The sequence below is a fragment of the Macrobrachium nipponense genome, chromosome 28 (assembly GCF_015104395.2).
Source record: "Macrobrachium nipponense isolate FS-2020 chromosome 28, ASM1510439v2, whole genome shotgun sequence".
NCBI classification, from domain to species: domain Eukaryota; kingdom Metazoa; phylum Arthropoda; class Malacostraca; order Decapoda; family Palaemonidae; genus Macrobrachium; species Macrobrachium nipponense.
Window position 1 is genome coordinate 11,374,868 of NC_087217.1, and position 21,458 is coordinate 11,396,325.

The following is a 21,458-nucleotide window of genomic DNA, read 5'->3' on the forward strand; positions in this document are numbered from 1 at the left end:
CTGCTGTATATACACAAGTACAAATTATCAACAATGGTGCATGGCACTTTACAGTATCATTACCACCATTAGATCTGAACACCAGCCTCAATAATAAAAACCAGTTAAAATATACAGCAAAGGGAATGACCAATAGCTTGTGCTGGCTGAGTGATAAAGAACACCTCAACAAAATATGAATAGTATCTCGGACAGCTTTTTGTACAAAGGCACTACTAAAGGTGCTATATATTGGAAGTCCCTTGATAAATAAAACTCATGGAGTATACCAAACCAGAATATTTCTTGGGGCGGTCTAAATCCTATCCACCATTTCATATAAAAATCAGGTTACGGTGCAACCTGCATGTACACACTTTAAAAGACTATTACAAATAGTCTTTTAAAGAGATAAAAATATGCAAAAAAATTAGTAATCATTAAGAAAAACAATACTACATACTGGCAAACTTAATGGAACACCTTCCAAGGCAAATAAACTGAAAACTAATTACAAAATTATGACACAATGTACTAGTAAGTTTTACAGTCAAGCATCAATTGTGCATTTTGTATGAATAACTGTACAGGTACTTCATTTGGACAACTAGCAATTACAATTTTTTAATAAGAGCATGTATATACAGTTGAATCGAAACTCAACAGACAGAATATGCAATGATGCACTTTTAAACAGAAAATACATTATTATGGTGCTTTTATGATTAAAGCACCACAAATGTTACAAAGCTTGCTTAAAGAGTACATTATACATCCAGACACGGGACTCGAAATGAATCTTAGAAAAGCATATCTAAGTATGTATTGAGAACAGAGTAGCCTATGCTAAAAGGGATGAAATAACATTAGATGGAGAAAGGATTAATGAGGTTGAATCTTTTATAATATTTAGGAAAAAATGTTATCCAGTACTTGTAAAGGTTTGCTCAAGTTGAAATTTAATGAAAAATAAAAGGGCATACTATAGACAATAGGAGGCTGAATAATATTTGGCAATAAACACAGATTTCATGCCAAAGTATGATTAACTAAAAGTCTCTTATGATCTGTATTACTATCTGGACATAAATCATCACAAGATAATTAAAGTATATAGAAAGACTTTGCCAATAAAAAAATTAAGCTTTAAGAAGAACACCCATATTTTGATGGCAGGATAGTTATAAATAATGCCACATTGGAAAAGTATTAGTTCCATATGTAGATGTCCTTTGCACAACCCCTTCAAGAGTAGCAAGGGATACGTAGTGTCACATAGGACTCCAAGAACACGTAGAACTGCATGAATTATTAATAATGAGAATGGAGGCTGGAGATAACAAAGATTTGTGGAAAGACAAGAGTGGCATAATCTTGGATATCTGATGTGTCACTTTGCACTGGAGGTTACAAGCAAGAATAACAAAGAGTCACTGGATAAGAGAAAGAGAATGATGACTATGTTAAGGCAGAGGTGTATTCTTTTCCTGGGCCCACCATAGCGATCTTAGAATCTTGAAAAGACTTTATATACGTTGACATCTAAAACAAAAGTCTATCAAAGGCAAGGTATGCTTGACCCTTTGCAGCGTACAGATGTAAAGATTTGAAAAGAAATAACCTTTTATAATCTTTTAATTGCACTACCCATACCAGAATAAGACTGCCTCCAAACTCACTATAAGCCAAGTTGATCTTACTGAAAGATTTTATCAGGTACTGGGGTCACATCTTTAAAGGATTGAAATTCCAACTTCTAGGATTAGGATTTAACTCATCATTAGTATACAGCCATAAAATTTGTTTGGTCTCTCATCTTCGTCTATACATAACAGCGTTTTGTATATGCACATTGTCACTCACTTGACTCACTCTGTAAAGCAAGTACTTGCAGACTTGCGCTTCCTGCTTCAGAATGGAAAGAGCGGAAGAAACTGGGATGACCAATGTGACGACAGTTTACAACTGGGCACATGAAGCTACCAGTATTCCTGATGTATGTAAACTATTTATGATAGTTTATGATAAAAGAAAAAGAAAAAAAAAGTAAGAAACAAAAGTGTGGGTGGAGGGACTGGGCTCGCACCATCCAGTACAGAACTTAATCCGGCTTTACTAATAAACCGATGAAATTTTCCCTTTGTCTACAAGGGAAAAAGACCAAAACATTTAGATTCAAATACGAAGCATTCTGATGACACCTCTTGTCATCCGCCACAACATTTTGGTTTGACTATAGTGATGATGCTCACGAGTGAGAAGGCCTCAAAAGTAAGGTTAGGATGCAAATTTATACTTGGACTTAACAGGCCAAGACAATAGAAAGAAGATTAAAATCATCATACATCTGACCAACTCAACAAAACCATATGTAAAAATAATGTTGCTGTACAATAACTACCTCAATGATACAATACACGGTGCATATCTGTGACAAAGCCCTTTTCAATTTGTAGTTCAGCCTAATGAGCCGTTCTTTGTCTATCTCCTTCAAAATTACAATAAGATAAGAAACTGGTAAATTTCCTGCCAACCTTATAAGAATCTGGTAACTGTTCTGCTAAACTTATTCATTGCTTACTCAATCATGTGACTCACTTTGTTTTGTCTGAGTGGTGTTGCAGTCATAACATTTTTGAATTCCTGAATTAGTCATCTAATTTTTCCAGTCTTTTGTCTCTTTAACCATAATTCTTGTGTTGACAGTAAGTTAAATATAATATGCTTTGGTCATTTAGATGATGATTCCAAAAAATTATGAAATTCAATTTGTCTTCCACTACCACAGCACAAAAAAAGAAAAAAAAATAAAAAGTATTTGAGGTTACATTATAGAGTTCAACTGCTCAAATGAAATTATACAAGCTGCTGATAACTGAAATCAGCACTGAAATGTGGTTTTTCCAACTGGTTTTGAGGCTTTGAAAAATTTTGGCAGTAATGCTTTGTTAAATCATAAAACTTCCATCAATTTCCATCTGGAACTGTGCTTATTACTGTAAGAGGTAATTTTATATAATTTTAGGATCTAGGATGGGCGATATATCCTGTCTAAACCTTTGTTCTATATATGGCATTCTAGTGCGCTATACATGGCATTCTAGGTTAGGTAAGGCTGAGTGTTTACAACTAATTTCATGTAAAATTCTGAGTGAACTTCATTAAAAATAAAAAAAAAAAAAAATAAAAAAAAATAAAAAAAAACAGGTAACCATACTGCTCTCAATAACAGCCTAAATGTAAAGTTCACTGTAAACTTACATTCTGCCTTAATAAGAAAAAAATATATATGGAACCTCATTACCTAAGAAAATCTAAGTAGTATATAATTTAATTTCAACTCCAGTCTAGCCTCATCTTTGTTTAGGCCCATTTGGGTAAAATTATAAAAAAAAATTATAATTGTAAATCTTGGATAGGAGCTCTGAATTATTTCAAGACGGAATGCTCTTAACGTGCTGCTATCATCTCCCAAACGACATATTGTTTACTTCGAGCATCATAACCAAATAATCATCTGCTACACCTACTAACAAACAGAGAATAACATTGTAGAGGTCAACCGAGTAGGCTACTTTGTAAGAAGTAGGTATACCTACGTTGAGCTTATATACACTACTATACGTTGTATTCGCGTCTTGCTGCTGTTGGCCAGGCATTACTAATACAACTTATCTACACTATACGTTGTATTAGCGTCTTGCTGCTGTTGGCCAGGCATTACTAATAAAATCATTCACGCAAGGAGACCAAGAAAACTGGGTTACTCAAACTGACATAACATGTTAACATACGCTACTGGCTAGGCCTAGCCCTGTTTACCTTGTTCTTGCTATATAAGCAGGGCACCTTTAAATCGCCTCAGCTAAACTTGCTGTTTCACATCGTAGCCCTAAAACTGCGGCATAACAAAGAGAGGTCTCTCACAGGGCTAAAATGCCCAAAAAACCTCTTTAAAACACAACCTTCCACTTAAAAAGAATGAAAATCGATGGCAGCCCAACGACGGTGTGCCTTTAAACATCGCAGCTTCTTCCCCCTGGAACAAAAGACTTCTCATTTCTCAGACTAGAAGTATAGGCAGAGGTGGTGGAAAACCTCCGAAAAGGCACGTAACAAGGAATATGGGGGGTTTATTGGGGAGGTCACTGACTGAAGCCAGAGTGATGGAAGGCATAGAAGGCCAACTATGCCCAACAGAGGAACCCTCCTCCTCCTCCTCACGATGGAGGGGAATGGAGGAGTAGGACAACGGCATCAACAATAAAAATCAAGTCCTTACCTTCTACTTTCAGCCAGAACGTGACTAGCAGGCATAACCATTGGTAGATACATAATCCCATTGTTTTTAGGCACAAATACTTAATAATTCCTTAGAACTCAACATATAGTCCAATATTTACACTAAAATTAACACATACACTCGCTAGCACAACCTCTTCTTCCTCACTACCATCACATACTGAGTCTGACAGTCTGCGACGTTCGTCGAACTAGGATGAACCGAAGCTGTAATTATTATATTTTCGTCACTTTTTTCTATTGTTAGGATCGTATTCATCGGTATGGTCAAAATTTTTATTTTCATAATATTTTCATGAGATTTTAAGCTAAAGCTAACGACAAATTCTGACAAACGAAAGAAACAGCAACCTTCAACCGAGCTTCACAAAGTAGAGCGTTTGAAACGCCATCTTCTTTTGTTCTTCGTCCTGAGAATTTTCAACATAATATACACTTGCTTTCATTGGTTTTGTTTATTCAATATAAGTGTGAGTTTATAGATTAATATGACAGCCATAATTTTCTTCTCAAGAGGAGTATATAAATAACGATCTTGGAAGTCAGTATATGTATATTTAACATTTAATGCAGAAACCTGTCATATATTACTAAATAATTTGCTCCGGCTACAAGCGAATTTCTTAATTACAATAAGGACATCAACTTAATATGGTTGTCGAAAAAATACGGATCCAGATTTTTCGCGACAAAACCATCCCAGTCGGAGGGAAAATTTCCGACAATGGTAATACGATAAACCATGTGACCATTCAATTTTCTTTGTTTAAAGCGCTATAGGAATACGAACAAAGTCCCTCTTACTTTTCATTATTACTTTAAGTTTACCATACCTTAATATGTACACATTTACTGCACAACTGCCCATGTTGAAATAAATAAGCCGTGCCTGATGATTAGGGTAAATATATATTTTCAAGGGCTTATTTACAAATCAGAGACTGAGAGAAAACGACATTTCCGTTTTCTATGACGCCGTGATGGCTTGTTTTGGTTCTGAACTTCGGACAGCCAGTCAACCATTCCAACAAAATTTTAGCCACAAAGGCACATGGGAGTCTTTCGCATTACTACCCAGTGATCTTTCTCCATTCATATGCAAATTCAAAACCACGGGACATGCTCCATTATTTAAACTCCGGAAAGAAAGCTAGGCTTAATCAAGCACTTTAGTCTTTGTTCAAAATAACGAGTGAATGAAACGGCATTTTTAATTTCATTTTTCATCAAAACCCTTCACCATGCAACGGACACGAGGAATGTGTCTCCTTATTTGACATTTGACAAGATTCGATATAAAGATAAAAAACGCACAACATATTCTTTGTCAGCTTCTTGAGCTAACGTGGTCAATAAAGCACAACACTAAATTAAAGATCATATGTCACATAAGCTTTCTTTGTTTCCCCTGTCGCGTGCAGAGGGGATTTGATTACGCATTTCCCAAAGGCGGCTCCCACCGACTGCAAATCACTATGACAACGACAAAATAGTTTCATTTCACATGCAACTTCGCTGGGTACATTTCCCTTAGGCCATGTGCCTCGCTTTCTTTGTCATCTATCTCTCTCTTCTCTCTCTCTCTTTAAAGCCCTGAAATATCCCTATGGCCTACGCATTCAACAATGTTTACAATAATTAAACATGACAGCAAACATTTCAGATAACGCCTGTATTATCCTATGTTCCCGCCAATCCATTTTTCAACAGGTTGCGGCTCGTATTCTTCTGTGTGCTTTTTCGAATTACTTGTGCAACATCCTAGTTATGGGTTGATTGATTGACAGGGCAAACTGGCACTACATAAACGCTCGAATATACGTGCACAAGTAAAAATCATGAGAATATCTTGACAATCTTTCAGACATGAGTGCGCAAATCCGTGCATCTCGTTGAAAATCTCACAAAGGAGCATTGCAACAGAGTCCATCTCTGACCACGTGTCCTTCCTTCTACGTATGTTGTTTCATCTCTGTTTTAAACGGAAGGGAACTGGAAATGGGAGACCCTGTGACACCTTTCCACGCGAATCATCAAGTAGAAATTTTTTTTCGTGGAACAATTAGTGAGAAATCATGCATTTCTTTATATGTTTGCTACCCGTGCCACGGATTTCCTTTATTAAAGGAGAGACGACCCAAGGTACGTTCTGAGAAAGAGAGTGCGTAGGCCGTAGGGTCTGAAGTTACGTACAAAGAGGTTCATGTCAAGAGAAGTAAAATCGAACCTTAGTCATCAAGTGATGAATCATTCGAAAAAAGAACGGCCGGATAAATTAACTTCGCCTGAGGAAATTAATGAAGGTTTCTGTAGTTCCTTTAAGTTTATTTATTCTATTTCCAATTATATATAGTCCTTGTAATTTTCATAACCTTAGAGTAATACAAATATATTTCAGTTCCCATGACTGAATTATAGTATAATGCACACAAGAGCAACAAAATCTGTGGGAAAATTGTCTGAGAATGTCCTCGTTGTTATAATACTGGTGATGTTTCTCTGATGCAAAGATCTAATCGTTATTCATTATTAATATCATTACTCTAGAAGGATACCTTCACGTAAACACGTTTCATTTAAGAATATTGCTGTTTCAGAATTTAATTTGTAACCATTTTTAAATACAACTGCTTTGTACCCTTCCCGCTCGTTTATGTGGCGGGAATGCCACGAAGCAATCGTCCTCTGAATCAGCACGTCCAGTGTTCAATTCATCCATTCTGTCAATGAAACAAGGCAGACAATTGTATATATCTATGGGGAAGTGTATGATTTATTGCTAATGTTTAGCTATATTTCAAATAATACAGCATGGTAGCAATGAGGGTTGATGCTGGCCTGAGTTAGAGCGATTGTTACCGTAGGAGGACAAACAAACTCAGATAACAATATTAGGGGGAGTTCAGAAAAAAATTTGAGGTGTAGTTAGAGCTATATGAAATGATTTTCAGCCAATAGGAAAAAATAGACAATGACGAGTTTCTACAGCGGCAGCACTGAGCAAACGTACTTGACTTGTGTTCCTGAATATTAAGCAAACCAAATCTTTCCATTTGCAAATGTTGTATTGTACATGGAAAGCCCTTGGTGGAACATTCGAGTTTCAGTGAGATAGCAAGCAAAAGGAAGCCGCTGATTTGTTCTAATTGCCAATCTGACAGAGGAAAAGACAGGGATTGGGTAGGATGTGAAAGTGATGAATAGCATCGCAAGATGTGTGTGTTTCGGATGACATAAAAGATAAATGTCAGGAGAATGAATTGGCTATATGCTCTCAAAGTTCTGATGGGGTACATTCATCAGTGAATACAAAAATACGGAAAGTAGCACTTGAGAAAAAAGGATTGCTGTGCGAGCGAGATGCCATAATTATTGAACTTCAGAGTATGGGGGATGATTGACAGAAATTCTCTGAATTTTATCAAAGATATTGACTTGCAGGCTGATAACCTCACAAAGAAGATGACATTATTGAAAATTGAATTGGCCTTTAGAGACATAGCAAGTCTCCCAGTTTTTAAAAGCACCCACCGTTCTTCCTTGCCTTGCTTCACTTAAGCCTTCACATATCTGTGATATACCAGTACCTTTTCCTCTAATCCTACCATTATACGTTGTATCTACTATGCTTTTCATTTACTTCCATAACCTTATCTCCCCTCAGTTTTACTCTCAACTTTCTCCTCTTGCTATCGCTTTCAATCTCATTCACTAGAGTTTGAATGATCTCTTCAGTGCCCCCAAAATCAGCACGTATTGTATCATCTGCAAACATCAACCCTACCATAGTCCATTAACGACACATTTCCGTATCCCACAATTTAAATTTACTTTCTTTGACACTGTCTATCTATCTATCTATCTATCTATCTATCTATCTATCTATCTATCTATCTATCTATCTATCTACGATATATACCTATATATATATATAAAATATATATATATTATATATATATATGATATATATAGGATATATATATATATATATATATATATATATATATGTGTGTGTGTGTGTGTGTGTGTGTATGTATGTGTGTGTGTGCGTGTGCGCGTGTATAGCGAATACCACAGGAAAATGATAGTCAGAAATCCAAGCGCTTTCGTTTTTACTAAGACGAAAGCGCTTGGATTTCTGATTATAATTTTCCCGTGGTATTCGCTTATTTAATGAAGTCACGTGCATCTACTGTGATTTTTAAGCATATATGTATATATATGATATTACACACACACACACACACACACACACACAACACAGAGAGAGAGAGAGAGAGAGCATAGTACACTTCAATATATATATATATATATATAATATATATATATATATATATGATATATCTATATATATTGTTATATATTGAAAAATATAAAACACTTCAAACTTTAACAACCTAAATTTTTTCTTCGTGTCTCTGTAAATAAAGAGCATAATGAAGGCCAAAGGGCTGGATGAACAGGGAAAAACTGAAGTTACACGAGGACTGTAGATGTAATAAAGGCAATGATTAGCCGAGGAACATTAATGGTGAACACTTCAGTACTAAGGTCAGATAATACATGTAGCGATAAAAATAAATAGGGTAGTTTACAGAGCCGCGGACAGATCCTACACCTCCAAAACCATTACCCCAAATACAAAATGCATATAATAAAACTTGTCCAGAATTCCAAAATATGGAAGCGACAAACATATTACGTACTTGTACTGTCGTTATAAAACGGGCTCATGATGAACACGTCCAAATGTAGTAGAATCAAGCCCATTTAACTGGACTTCATCCTTTGACATACCTCACGATAAAGAGCGTGAAACTGGATCATTAAACCACTCTAAGAATTGCTACATGTGAAAGCATTGATATTTACAAATTAATGGAACCAATATGCAACGAAGGCATTAAAACAAAGAGACCTAGGAGTATAACATTGTGAGATATGGAAATATCTTCAACAACCTTTGTTTTTTATTGTTATTATTAGTTATTAATTTTGAAAGCCTTCATTTCGGACCTCATTTAGTCAATTCAGTGTGCACAATTTCTTTGTAAAGTATTGTGTAGAGCTTTTTGGAACAGCATGTTAATCTACGTCATAACGGTTTTCAACACAGATCTACTCGAGTCCTAGTCTATCAAATATAATTGACTGAAACAAATTTATTCAAGAAAAGTATAAACAATGAAGGAAAAGAAGATGACACTCGAAATCAGTAATAATGATAATAATAGATATAAAGTATTAAGGTGTTTAAATAAAGACCTTCCCCTGAAAAGAAACCTCAGCAGGGAAGAAGGAAGACATAATTTGACCAGCAATTATTCTCAACATAAAAAGAAGACCACAATGTAAACAAACGAAACGTCAACGGCTTCACCAAGTTGGCAACTTACCTGGCGTAGCCTAGTTGTCACCTGCCTACTACTCTGTTTTACTGATGTATCAAGAAGCTCTTCGCGACTCAGTTATCAAATTTATTATGCAGAATAGTAACGCCAATTGTTTTTCTTCGACCGAGTGTACGTGAAGTTGTTAACAGGCTAGCCTACATGAGGTAAGGCAGTCAGCTGATCCTAAATTTACGTGGCGGTTAAGGTGGTATGAAATTCAATTAAATTTATGTAAGTTCGATGCAAGTTGGACTATGCAGCATTTGGTTTAGAGGCCGAAAGCAATTACTATAGGCTACCTTACTGGGAAACTGCATTTTCTAAAGATACTAGCTACCTACCTACCTAGTACCTAGGTAGTAGGTAGGTATAGGCTAGGTAGGTAGGCTAGTAGGCTAGGTAGGCATGTGTTTTAGCAATCCCATCGGTTAACCTAAGTACTAGGCTAATAGGTAGTATACCTAGCTAGGTAGGGACTTGGCGGGTACCTACCTACAATACAAGCTACCTACCTAGGGTAAAATATCACAGCAGGCCAAGCAGGCCACCTACAATCAACGCTAGCCACCCTCCGAAAAAGTACATTATAACGCGTCCTGAGACCGGAGATGGGCATCAGTCGCGACTTCTTGTTGGTGAAAAACGGAGCTAAAGACCTCTACTCTCCTTTCGAAGTAAGTATTTTCTCCAAAGTTAGAAATTAAGGCCAAATTTTAAGATTTAAACAGAGGGTACTGAAAAGGGTGGCTACGGCAGTGGAAATCTCACCAAAACGCTTTAGAAATTTTTACTTACAACTAAAAATGTTTCGAAGATTGACGCTATCTTGATGTTTATGGAGTCGCTTGTGTCAACAAACTTCCCATTTCCTGTGATAAATCTGCACACCACTTGTACCCATAGACGCTGGGGCACTTTCATCACAACAATCGTAAACCCACCTCTTACCAGCACTTATTCGTACTTATTCAAGGGGACTACGGCATTCTTTGCGGCGTTTTGCGCTCTTCAATTGTTTATCAGTGTTGTCAATTGGTATGTGTTTACCCTCCAAACTAGGTATAAGACTTACACAAAACCGGGGAAATAAGTGAAATTAGCGTATCTATTTGTAGTATATATACATATTAGAGCAATTTTATCATTACTGCATTACTATGACAACTAGAATTCATCGAAACAGTTTGTAAATGCATCGGCGTATGTGTGACGCTCCACTAGATTGGCAATGATGAGCCATTTTTCCTCACGTCGTCTGCTCGTAAGTATACATCCGAAACATTTGTAATTTTTGGGGGTTAATTTGGTTGCAAAAAAGGGATAATGGACATGAATTAAATAAACATTTTGAAGTAGAGTTAAACTAAATATTGAGTAAAGTAAACAATTAAGGGAATAAAGCTTTGCATCTCATAATCAGTGTTGTCGTCTGCTGCTCGTAACTTTGTTTACGGAGTGAGTGCTTAGGAAACACGAACAGCAATGTGGTTCGAGTGCACTGTGGAGTGAATTAAGACCAAAATGTGTATAATTACAATCAAATAAGCACTGTGGAGTTTCGGTTGTGATGGCAGTAAGGATAAAACCACTGATACAAGGTAAGAATGAATTCAGTTCCAACCATAACCCCGGGAATAACAAGTTTCATACTTTCACTAATATAGGCAACAAAATGTTGTTTTATTGTGCTGATTACAACTGCAATCTTGAGTAAGATCAATAAACGTTACATACATACGCTAACATTGTTCAAATGAGTGCTGGGAAGGCTGGGGAAAGATGGTGGCCGTCACTGATGAGAACCGTCCATGCAAAACGTAGCCGCCATATTGGATTTCAAAACTGCCTTGAAAACATATTTTACGAAGAGCTCACATGCTTATTTTAGTTCGTATGGGGCTTTCATATATCACAATATGTTGACGAAACTTCAGTCTTTTAAATGGTATGCTTAGAGTTGCAATTGTATTCATGTTTCACCAATTAAATATTGAGTGAATAAGACCCGTCCACCGTGATGAGGGTTGGCCTGTCGTGATATTCTACCCTATATTTCAGATTTTTAAAAATAAATCCATGTTACTTTGACTGCTTAGCCCTAGGTAGGTATAAGCTAACCTGTTTTTTTATGCACTAGGCTACTGACAGTTAGGCTGTTGTAGGTGCAAATGATTCATTTCAGTATTTCCTCAGGGCCCCATACTTAAACCTGTGGTAGTTACGAGGGGACTTCAGTCAGAAACTGAAGTCGGTAAGGTGAGAGGGATCAAAATGAGTGAAATGCGCTAACTGAATGTGCCTCAATTGCATGCATCACAAAATAAGCAGACAGAAAAATACATGTCTAGCCTATAATAAAAAACAATAACCAAAATTACAAATGACAAAAAAATACGAGGCTAATTACAGGGATGCATCACAACCTTATTTTTCCTAATCAAACTTAACCTTATAATATGACCACAAAGCTATGGTTTTTGTTGAAGTCTTCTATAATTTTTAGACCTTTGTGTGTGTAATAGGTTAACTAAACATGAATGGGAAATGAATGTTGAATTTGTCAATACAGTTCATATCATGAAAACAGTAATGTATTTCATAGTACAGACTTAGTGATAAATCCATCATGTTTTAAATTCCAGACAATGAGCCTTATATTGTAGGATGTGTTAAAGCAGTTCATAATACTGCACCAAGGAAAATTGTACAATACGTATTGAGAAATATTTTATTGTGTTAAGCCAAGAATTTTACCACTCATTTATTATTTGGTTCAGAATTTGATTTGAAATACATTACAATATTATCTTTATTTCTGATGAATTCTGCCATATGTAACAGAGTTGGCAAAACCCAGTTTAATATTTGTTAGTATTCTACACCAATTTAGTAGTTGCTAGTAATACAGGCAGTCCCCGGGTTACGACGGGTTTAGCTTACGATGTTCCGAGGTTAAGGCGCTTTTCAATTATATTCATCAGAAATTATTTCCAGGGTCACGACACATGTTCCAGGGTTATGCCGCCTACAACGCTGATCTGGCACAAGAAATATGACACCAAAAATGCAAAATAATCAATATTTGAAGTTTTTTGGATGAAAAATGCAATAAGAATGTAGTTTACATAGTTTTTAATGCACCCAAAGCATTAAAAGTAAGGTTTTCTTAGGATTTTTTATGATGTTCCGGCTTACAACGATTTTCTGGTTACAATGCGTCTCAAGAACGGAACCCCCGTCGTAACCCGGGGACTGCCTGTAATGTTTTTTATTATAGCCTATGTACTTTAGTAGTATATATTGTAATTAGCATCAGGAAAAGATAAAAAATTTGTATCCATCAAATTTCTTCCTGTAAAGATTTATAAACAGAATTGATTAGTTTTATGAATTATTATTGACTTGTGGATGTGAATTTCAGGAACTGATGTTTGGACTTGAGTATTTATTACATTCAAATTGGGATGATGCAACAAGATGGATGGCAAAACACCATTGTCAGCGGAAATTCGACAACATTTTTCAAGATCTCTGAAGTTCACATTTCTTTACTACACACACTGACTGCTGTTGGCCTCTTCTCTTTCTTGCATACCTTCAATATCAATTTACATTCTAATGACAATGTCTTTACTGTTACACACCATTTCCTTTTATTCCTGACTCAGTGCTGTTCTCCAGTAGTCTCATTTCATAGCTGTAACTTAAATATTCCTCCTAAAACTAAGGCTCTTTTATCCGCATCACCTTTAAAGATATCAGATTTCACATCTCCCCTAACAATTTCCAACTTGGGCTTCTCTCATGCTACTTATTTAAAGTTAATTCCTTCCAAACAAAATTCCACGGTTGTATCCCAATATATATTTGCTCAAAAGCCAACTTGCCACAAAAGAGAGACCAACCTTGTTCACGAATCCACAGAATTTGCTACATCTTCATCTTTAGCAATACCAATTAATGCTTCAGTTCCTGCTAAATGTGATATTACTCTTGCAACTCAGACATTAGAACCTAAGGTTGAGGAAATATATCACTATTATACTCATACTGCATTTTCCAGTGTTAGCCATACAAAATATCTCAAAAACTCAAATTTACTGTCACCAAGTTTTACTTATACTCTTTACCCACAGACAGTTTTTCCACAAACAAAATGTAATCAATGTGAATTTAAGAATGATTGCACAGGTATGTAATATTACCATAATGCTTTATTACTGTTATGCATGGTTAACAGCATTATTTTACAAACTTCACTGTTGTGCCCGTTTTGCTCTCTCACCTATGTTTTAAATGTTAACCTTTGTGTAGAAGCACTACCTATTGTTTCTGTAACACAAGATATAGAAGTTTCATGCTCAGCCCCATTTTATATTAAGGCTCTAATCTGACTTTTAAAAATGTAACAATTTTTGAGTGTCAAAATCAGCCATGTAATATAAATCCATGTGCTATGTACCACTGTGAAACTCAAAAGTATTATGTCTCCGTTCATATCAAGTGTGCTTTAATTTTGTTTTTGATTGACTTTCATTGCTTGTTTACATATATAGTATGTTGCTAGCTTATGTATTTTTGTATTAATTTGCACCATTGCCGTGTCCTTTTAATGTTGTTCAATTATTGATTTGTAGTTCCAGATTGAGAGCATAAATGCTTCGTAGAAGTGAACGCAAGGCAGGTTCATATTATAGTGTACTTCAGTTATCAGGGTTTCCAAGGAAGGTAATTAGTTAACTTTACAGTTCTGTTAAATTAAATTCAAATATGTATATGAACAGTTTTTTAGTACTACTTATGAAATGACTTGTATTCTAAAAATTTTCTTGCTGAGGTTATTTTCATGCTTAAGATAGGAAATGACAGCCACAGTATTTTAAAAATGTTCTCGCTGAGGTTATTTTCATGCTTAAGATATGAAACTACATAGCTACAGTATTTTGAACACTTTCTTGCTGAGGTTATTTTCATGCTTAAGATATGAAACTACATAGCTACAGTATTTTGAACACTTTCTTGCTGAGGTTATTTTCATGCTTAAGATATGGAATTACAGCTACAGTATTTAGAAAATTTTCTTGCTGAGGTTGTTTTCATGCTTAAGATGCCAAAAATGTACTAATTTATTCTTCCTGGTGATATTATATTATGTGCATGTAAGTTCCAAATTCATTACATCCTAGTTAGAAGTGGATGGCAGTAATGACAATGATTTATGCTTTGCATTTTGAATCGGACGATTGTAGCAAAACAGCAATCTTGGTAATGTAAAGGGGAGAAAATAATTGTAATGTCACAGTCACAAATTGAAAAAAATTGTCATATTTGTGTACAGTGTATTAGCATTGTTATTGTGTAAGTCACGATTTATTCATAGCTCCATCTTCCAAAGTGTATACGTACTGCTCTAGTAAATCTAGATTCATTAGATTTATTACTTTCAGATTAGGTGTTAATTTTGTGATGTATTCACTGCACTCTAAGATTTTTACATAGCTTATTCATTCTCAGCTATGGGACTTAATGGTTAACCTAGAATCTTTCACCTCCTCTCTTGATGCTCCTTCTTTTTGTGAGGAGGGAGCTTTTCTGCCTCTGTTCTATAGATATAATTTCAGTTGCTGTTGCATTGAACTCATGTTGTCAGCTACTGTTCTATTGAGTTTGAGATGAGAAAATATCTTTTCTCAGGCAACTTAATATCAACCATCCTTCCCTTATGAAGAGGAAGTCTATGGCTTTGTTTTAATTTGTGTAAAGGAATCCTGTCAAACTTGTTACAAAGGTAGACTATCATGACATAGATGTTCATGAAGGCAGACTAGAGATTGTCTTTTTTCTTTGCGTGTCTATATACATAGTTTTACCTTATTCATAGCTTTTGTTCTATACAAAATAGAACTTCACACTTGAGACACATACTTAACCAATGAAGTTTTCCATGTTTATGTATGTTACTGTGTCCACCTTTTTTGTGATTACATCTTCTACATGGATTTCCTAAATGTTTGAAGGGATTTTCATCAAATTTGTTACAAAGGTTGACCATAATGTCAGATATGCATGAAGAGAGATTATTATCTGTCTGTCTGTCTCCATACATCTTTAATGTTGACTATAGCTTTTGAACTATGAGGCAGAGACTTTATAACTGGTTTGCATACTCTGCTAATAAGTCTCTTTAGTTAATGGTAAAGGTAGTGAACTTCGTTAAAAATAGATGCCCCTTTAGTCTTATTTTTTATCCCAAGTTGTTTGTCTCTTTTTCCATTTTGATTCCATACATTTTTTTCAGTTCCTTGGGCTTAAAAGTTAAATCTACATGATTTATTAGAAAATGGACTTACTGTAAGACATAGGGGTTTGCTTTTCCCATAACATAAGTGGGGGGCTCACTGAATTAAAATGAATGTGACATGCAGAAACTGAGAAAATTCCCTACGTTTTATTAAGAATCAAGCAAAGCTATTAAATACTGTACTAATACTATGTTAAATTCACAAAGGTGATTTTCTTTGTCCTTATTGGGATTTAACAAGTGAATAGATTTCCAGAAACTATTTGCAATTACCGTATGGTCTTGACCTGTCACCTCGGTAGCCACAAGTTCGATTCTTGGGCATTCCATAGAGGTGTGAGATATATGTATTTCTGGTGATAGAAGTTCACTCTCAACATGGTTCGGAAGTCACATAAAGCCATTGAGCCCATTGCTGAATAACCACTGGTTCCATGCAACGTAAAAACACCATACAAACAATACAAACAAACAATACCATGTTGTTGAAAACAGTTTTATATTTGAATGCACCTGAGGACAATTGTTATGAAACCTTTGGTTTATGTATATCTGAGTTATCTTTTAACATAAAACCAAGGGTTTTCAAGTAAGTAATTTTGAGTGCAGACCCCCCTAGATTTAGTATTTTTTGCCTAGCAAGAAAGTAAATACAGTACAGTACTTATAGACAGGGTTGGAAGTGATCCGGTAAAGTCTGTTTGGAGGAAAGAGTTGTCTGCTGGGAAAATTTAGTCATTAGATCAGCACATGATGGCTGGCAAGGATGTCTTATTTTCACCTTAGCAGAAGTATTAAAAAATATGAACTCATTTACTGAAATAAATAATTTTCAGTTCACATTATACTATCTGTGATAGGTTTGTTCACAAAGTGAACATTTAGGCTCTCATCTACCCTTTTAACATTATGCTTATCCCAGCTCAATTACCTTAACAAAAAGGTACAGCTATTTTGCTTTTTTTAGATTGCAGATGGTTGTAGTGCATGTTATGTTTTGTTTGTCTCTGTAGATGGCACTGTTTCCCAGTTTTGTAAGTAGACTATTGGTTTACTTTTGTAATTTTGTTCAACATAATTGACTATAATTTTACTTTAATCATCCTAAAATCTGATGTTACAATACTTGATAAATTACAGGTTTTTGTTTGAGATTTTGTTTTTATTGTTATTTAGTAAAGAATTCAACTGAACCATTTTATTATACTCTATATTTACATTGTGTATCATGTTTATCCATATGTATACCATGTAAAAATAACTGGCCAAATATAATTTAGTCAAAAGGATCAATGGTAACATTATTATATAAGGTTAAATATGCTTTATGGATCAGATAGTATTTGTATGTAAGGCTGAATTCTGCTATTAACCATTGCCGTATTCATTTCACAAATGTATCTAAATTAACATTTATTATTGTGGAGTGAGATGTTATGCTTAAGAAATGTATCCTCAGTATTCTGTATTTTTGTTGTTAAGTTTCTGGAGCATATACAAAGACTGTGTTGCCATTGCTTTCAGCTAAATTCAGACCACTTGAAGATGATCATCTACTGACTTACAAACTAATTTTCATTGTGATCTATCAAAAGCAATGGTCTCAAGAGCTTTCCGTTGGATATTGCATGTCTTGGCTTTTTTCATGAGATGTTTGCTCATTTTATTCTGGTGTTTCCAGAGGGCCTATTTTGTGCTCGGTTGATCTATGGATACTATTTACAAAAGTGTCCAGTTCACCATTGGTTCTCCACATAATGGAGAAGTATGCCTTTCCCTTTGGTAGTCCTAAAATATTTTGAGTAATTTGAAACTTGGGATTTTTACAGTTTTTTCATGTAGATTTTGGTTTATTATGAGATTTAAATGGAAGTTCTCTGTGTACTCCTCAAGACCAGTCACTGTGGTGATGAGTGGAGTAACCAGGGGCTTTTTCTCCAGTCATTTTTACAGAAGCCTGAATGTTTTATCAGTACTGTTAATTGAGTCAGATTGTAAGTAGTAAGTCAGCTCCTCTGTGATAGGACTCTCGTACATGTCTTATGTCAGTACTATCAAATGCATTGCAATTCAGTCTCAGATGCTAGCTTTCAAGATATCTGAACATAAGATGCAGTTTACCAAGGCTTAGATTATGATTTGTTGAGCATACAGTACCTCTCAGTTATAGTAATGTAATCTGTTAGATTTTGGGTGTGTTTATGAGAACTCTTGATTAGTGTACAGAGTTGGAAACTGGTACTATTACTAGTATATAACAAATGTTCTCTGTTCTCAGCAAGTGTAGCGTAAGATTATTTTCTTCACACTGAGGTAGGGGTTGTTATTTCTGACAATTTCTTTCAAAGATTTGTTTCCATTACTTGATTTCCATTACTTGATAATATTATTTTAATGTGGTGTTCTTTTTTTGAATGAAGACCATCACCATCCAGTAGCTGGTGTAATCTGTTTTAATTTGTTATTGGCAAATTCATCATTCCACAATGCCTGCATTTTCAATAGTATTTATCATCAGGTGTATTTTTCTGACCAGAAGAAATCTTTTACACTGGCTGCATAGGTATATGAATGCTCTGATGACTGTGGTGCCACACTTATTTCAGCAGTCTTTCCTATACATATGTTTTCAGGTGACGCTTTTATGGTTCAGACAGCAAAACCAACCATATGAAACTTTTATCATCTTGGTAACCTTTCCAGAAAAAGATATACTGTAGACTGCTTTTTCAGTTGTTTGTTTTGTCTAAATTCAATAGATCTCATATATGTACTGAATTTATGAGGTACATAGTCTCTTATTGGCCATTGTGTGGATGCTCTAGTTATCCGTAGGGACCAAATGATGTTTTGCAGTTGCCTTGCATTTTTCTTCCTAGTAACCACTACTTGTTGATTTTTATTGAGAAGATGAGAACATTTTTCAGTTATCTGGGATTTGATTCATCAGTTCATTGTGCTCATGTATATTGAAAATGTAATGTTGACAATGTATGGGTTAAAAATGCAAAACTACTGTTATTTGATTTAGTACTCATGTAAGACTATTGAGAAATCGCTGGTTTTATTTACTAAAATTGTATTTCTGGTATATTATTTTGTTGAATATTCACAGACTGAACTTTTTGTACTGTTTTCTACAGTTTCTGGGTTGTAAAGCATTATTTCTTAATACAATTTCTCTTTTCAGGTTCGAATTTTGACAGTTCTCCATTATTAAGACCATTCTTCCCATTGTTTTCTTCTTACATGAAAGGAAGAAGAACAAGGATCTACAGTGAAAATGGTTGCTTGAAAGAAAATAAGGTTACAACATTCAAATATTTGTGTTGTGACAAACCTGGTTCCAGTCCCAGTTTTAACAGTATGAAAGATGTGCAGAGTGTTCAACACTTCCGGCATAATGATACAAGCAGCATGCCCACCAGACAACCTGTAAATCTTATGGATATCTTGCACTTGAGTTATGATGCACCAGGTGGACATGATAATGTTCAGAAATGTCGTAAAGTTGTCAATCATGATATATATGACAAGAAAGTCATCAATGGTACTTCAGTAATTGAGAAAGATATAATTGAATTTAAAACTTCTCATATTAGATCACATCCACTTCTAGTAACCAATGGTAGATCAAAATACAATGTACACTGTAGATTATGTGAGACTCAGTCATACCAAAGAAGCCTGGAGCAAACTCATGCAATAATGCCAACATTTACTAACTTGGATTTCCCTGAGCCTCAAACAAGAACACAAGATAGTGTTAAAAAAAGATATGAGTTATGTGACCAATATAAAATGAAAATTGAGGGTAGCCTCACAGATAATTTGTATGTCATTAATAATAGTGTGTTGTCTATAGTTCCAACATTACCACCAGATATTTTTCCAGAGCCCAGTACAAAGTATTCTGTGCAAAGCACACAAATTCCTTACATATATAGTTATGAGGTGACAATTGATCACACCATTTATTATAAACATACTTGGACAAAAGAAAAAATACCAAAAAGTGCATTCCCATTGTTGACTTCACAAGCAGCAACTTTGTTATCAGGTTTAAGTAGTTCATTAGACACCCACGTACAAAAATCTCTCCACTTGGAAAGCAGTTTCAGAAGTCTGCCAGATGTTACTGTGAGAAGTACAGAGCTGAATTCAGTTATGACTCCTCATTTCCCAGACAATATAGGTTAATTTACTGCATTATAATGCCATATAGTATCTAGTCACTAATTTTTATATTTTTGTACATCATTTTCAGATTAGCATGCACTTATTTTAGACAGTAAAATGCAGTTACAATACTTATAGGGATAATGTGTTTTCCTGGAGCAAAATTTATGTTATTTATTTTTGTATTGTATGACAAATGTTTTAGGTTCAATATTGCAGTAAATTTGATTTTTCTAAACCTGGAAGATACAAACAGCAGTTTAATGTTTTTTTGGAATGTATAAGTCCAGTTGTAACCTGTCCTTTAAACTGAAACAAAAGATTACTTGATACATTTTGTTGTATAATTTTAGCTCCACTTATGAATATGTACACTCAGGTCCAGTTTGCCAGTGTGTAAAATTTTTTGGCCATGTTTTTTCTTTGCTAAACTTTGAATATACAAACAGCAGAGTATATATATATATTTTGGAATGTATAAGTCCAGCTGTAATCTTTCATTCAAATCGATACAAAGGCTTATATAATGCATTTTGTTGTATGCTTTTAGGTTCACTTATGAATACACTGTTAAAGTACTGTCCTGTGTCTTGTGAACCAGCATAATGCAAGGCAAAAAGGATGAGAGGGGTGATGCATGGCAATAATTTTTGACATATCCTTGGTGGTAAATAAATAGTAAATCTTAAAGCATTTTAGGGGATGCTATGCATTAACAATAAGTCTTAATAGTTATGATCCAAGAGATGTACCGGAATGTATTTACCAGAGTGAGGAGCAGTGTTTGGGAGACAGAAGGTTTTGAGGTGAGAGTAGGGTTACACCAGGGGTCAGCTCTGAGCCCATATATCTTTAACATAGTGATGGATGTTATAATAGAGGAAGTAAGGGAGACAGTGCCATGGAACATATTGTATGCGGATGATATTGTTCTGTGCGCAGAGAGCAGGGAAGATCTGGAAGTGAAATTGGAAAGATGGAGACAAGTACTGGAGGACAGAGGAATGAGAATAAGTAGATCTAAGACAGAATATATGTGTAGCACCACTGATGGGGATGATAGAGAATGTATTCAGCTTGGTGGAGAGCAAATAAGGAGAGTTGATAAGTTTAAGTATTTGGGATCTTTTGTTAATGCTGGAGGAAGTATGGAAGAAGAAGTAAAACATCGGGTACAGGCAGGCTGGAACAACTGGAGAGCGGCCTCTGGAGTTCTTTGTGATAAAAGAGTGCCACTTAGGTTAAAAGGAAAATTTCACAAGACGGTGGTGAGAACAGCAATGCTGTATGGTACGGAAACAGAA

At 35.2% G+C, this 21,458-nt stretch overlaps 1 protein-coding gene and 2 long non-coding RNA genes across 5 annotated transcripts in view; 1 reads left to right on the forward strand and 2 right to left on the reverse strand.

The window, feature by feature from the left end:
* The window catches only part of LOC135201411 (disintegrin and metalloproteinase domain-containing protein 10-like), a 280,988-nt gene extending 276,537 nt beyond the window's left edge, over window positions 1-4,451 (reverse strand). For both annotated transcript variants that reach the window (XM_064230316.1, XM_064230315.1), the window contains exon 1: window positions 4,262-4,451. In XM_064230316.1, the coding sequence (XP_064086386.1) occupies window positions 4,262-4,322 (61 nt within the window). In that variant the 5' untranslated portion in view covers window positions 4,323-4,451. The remainder of the gene's footprint in view (window positions 1-4,261) is intronic.
* A 2,152-nt stretch (window positions 4,452-6,603) lies between these two features.
* Window positions 6,604-21,458, reverse strand: part of LOC135201415 (uncharacterized) — a 49,009-nt gene continuing 34,154 nt past the window's right edge. For both annotated transcript variants that reach the window (XR_010311524.1, XR_010311525.1), the window contains one exon: window positions 6,604-7,001. This is a non-coding gene — a long non-coding RNA (uncharacterized LOC135201415). The remainder of the gene's footprint in view (window positions 7,002-21,458) is intronic.
* Window positions 9,609-20,488, forward strand: LOC135201410 (uncharacterized). Its single transcript, XR_010311523.1, has 4 exons — window positions 9,609-9,838; window positions 13,096-13,865; window positions 14,312-14,402; window positions 19,166-20,488. It is a non-coding gene; the product is annotated as an uncharacterized LOC135201410 (long non-coding RNA).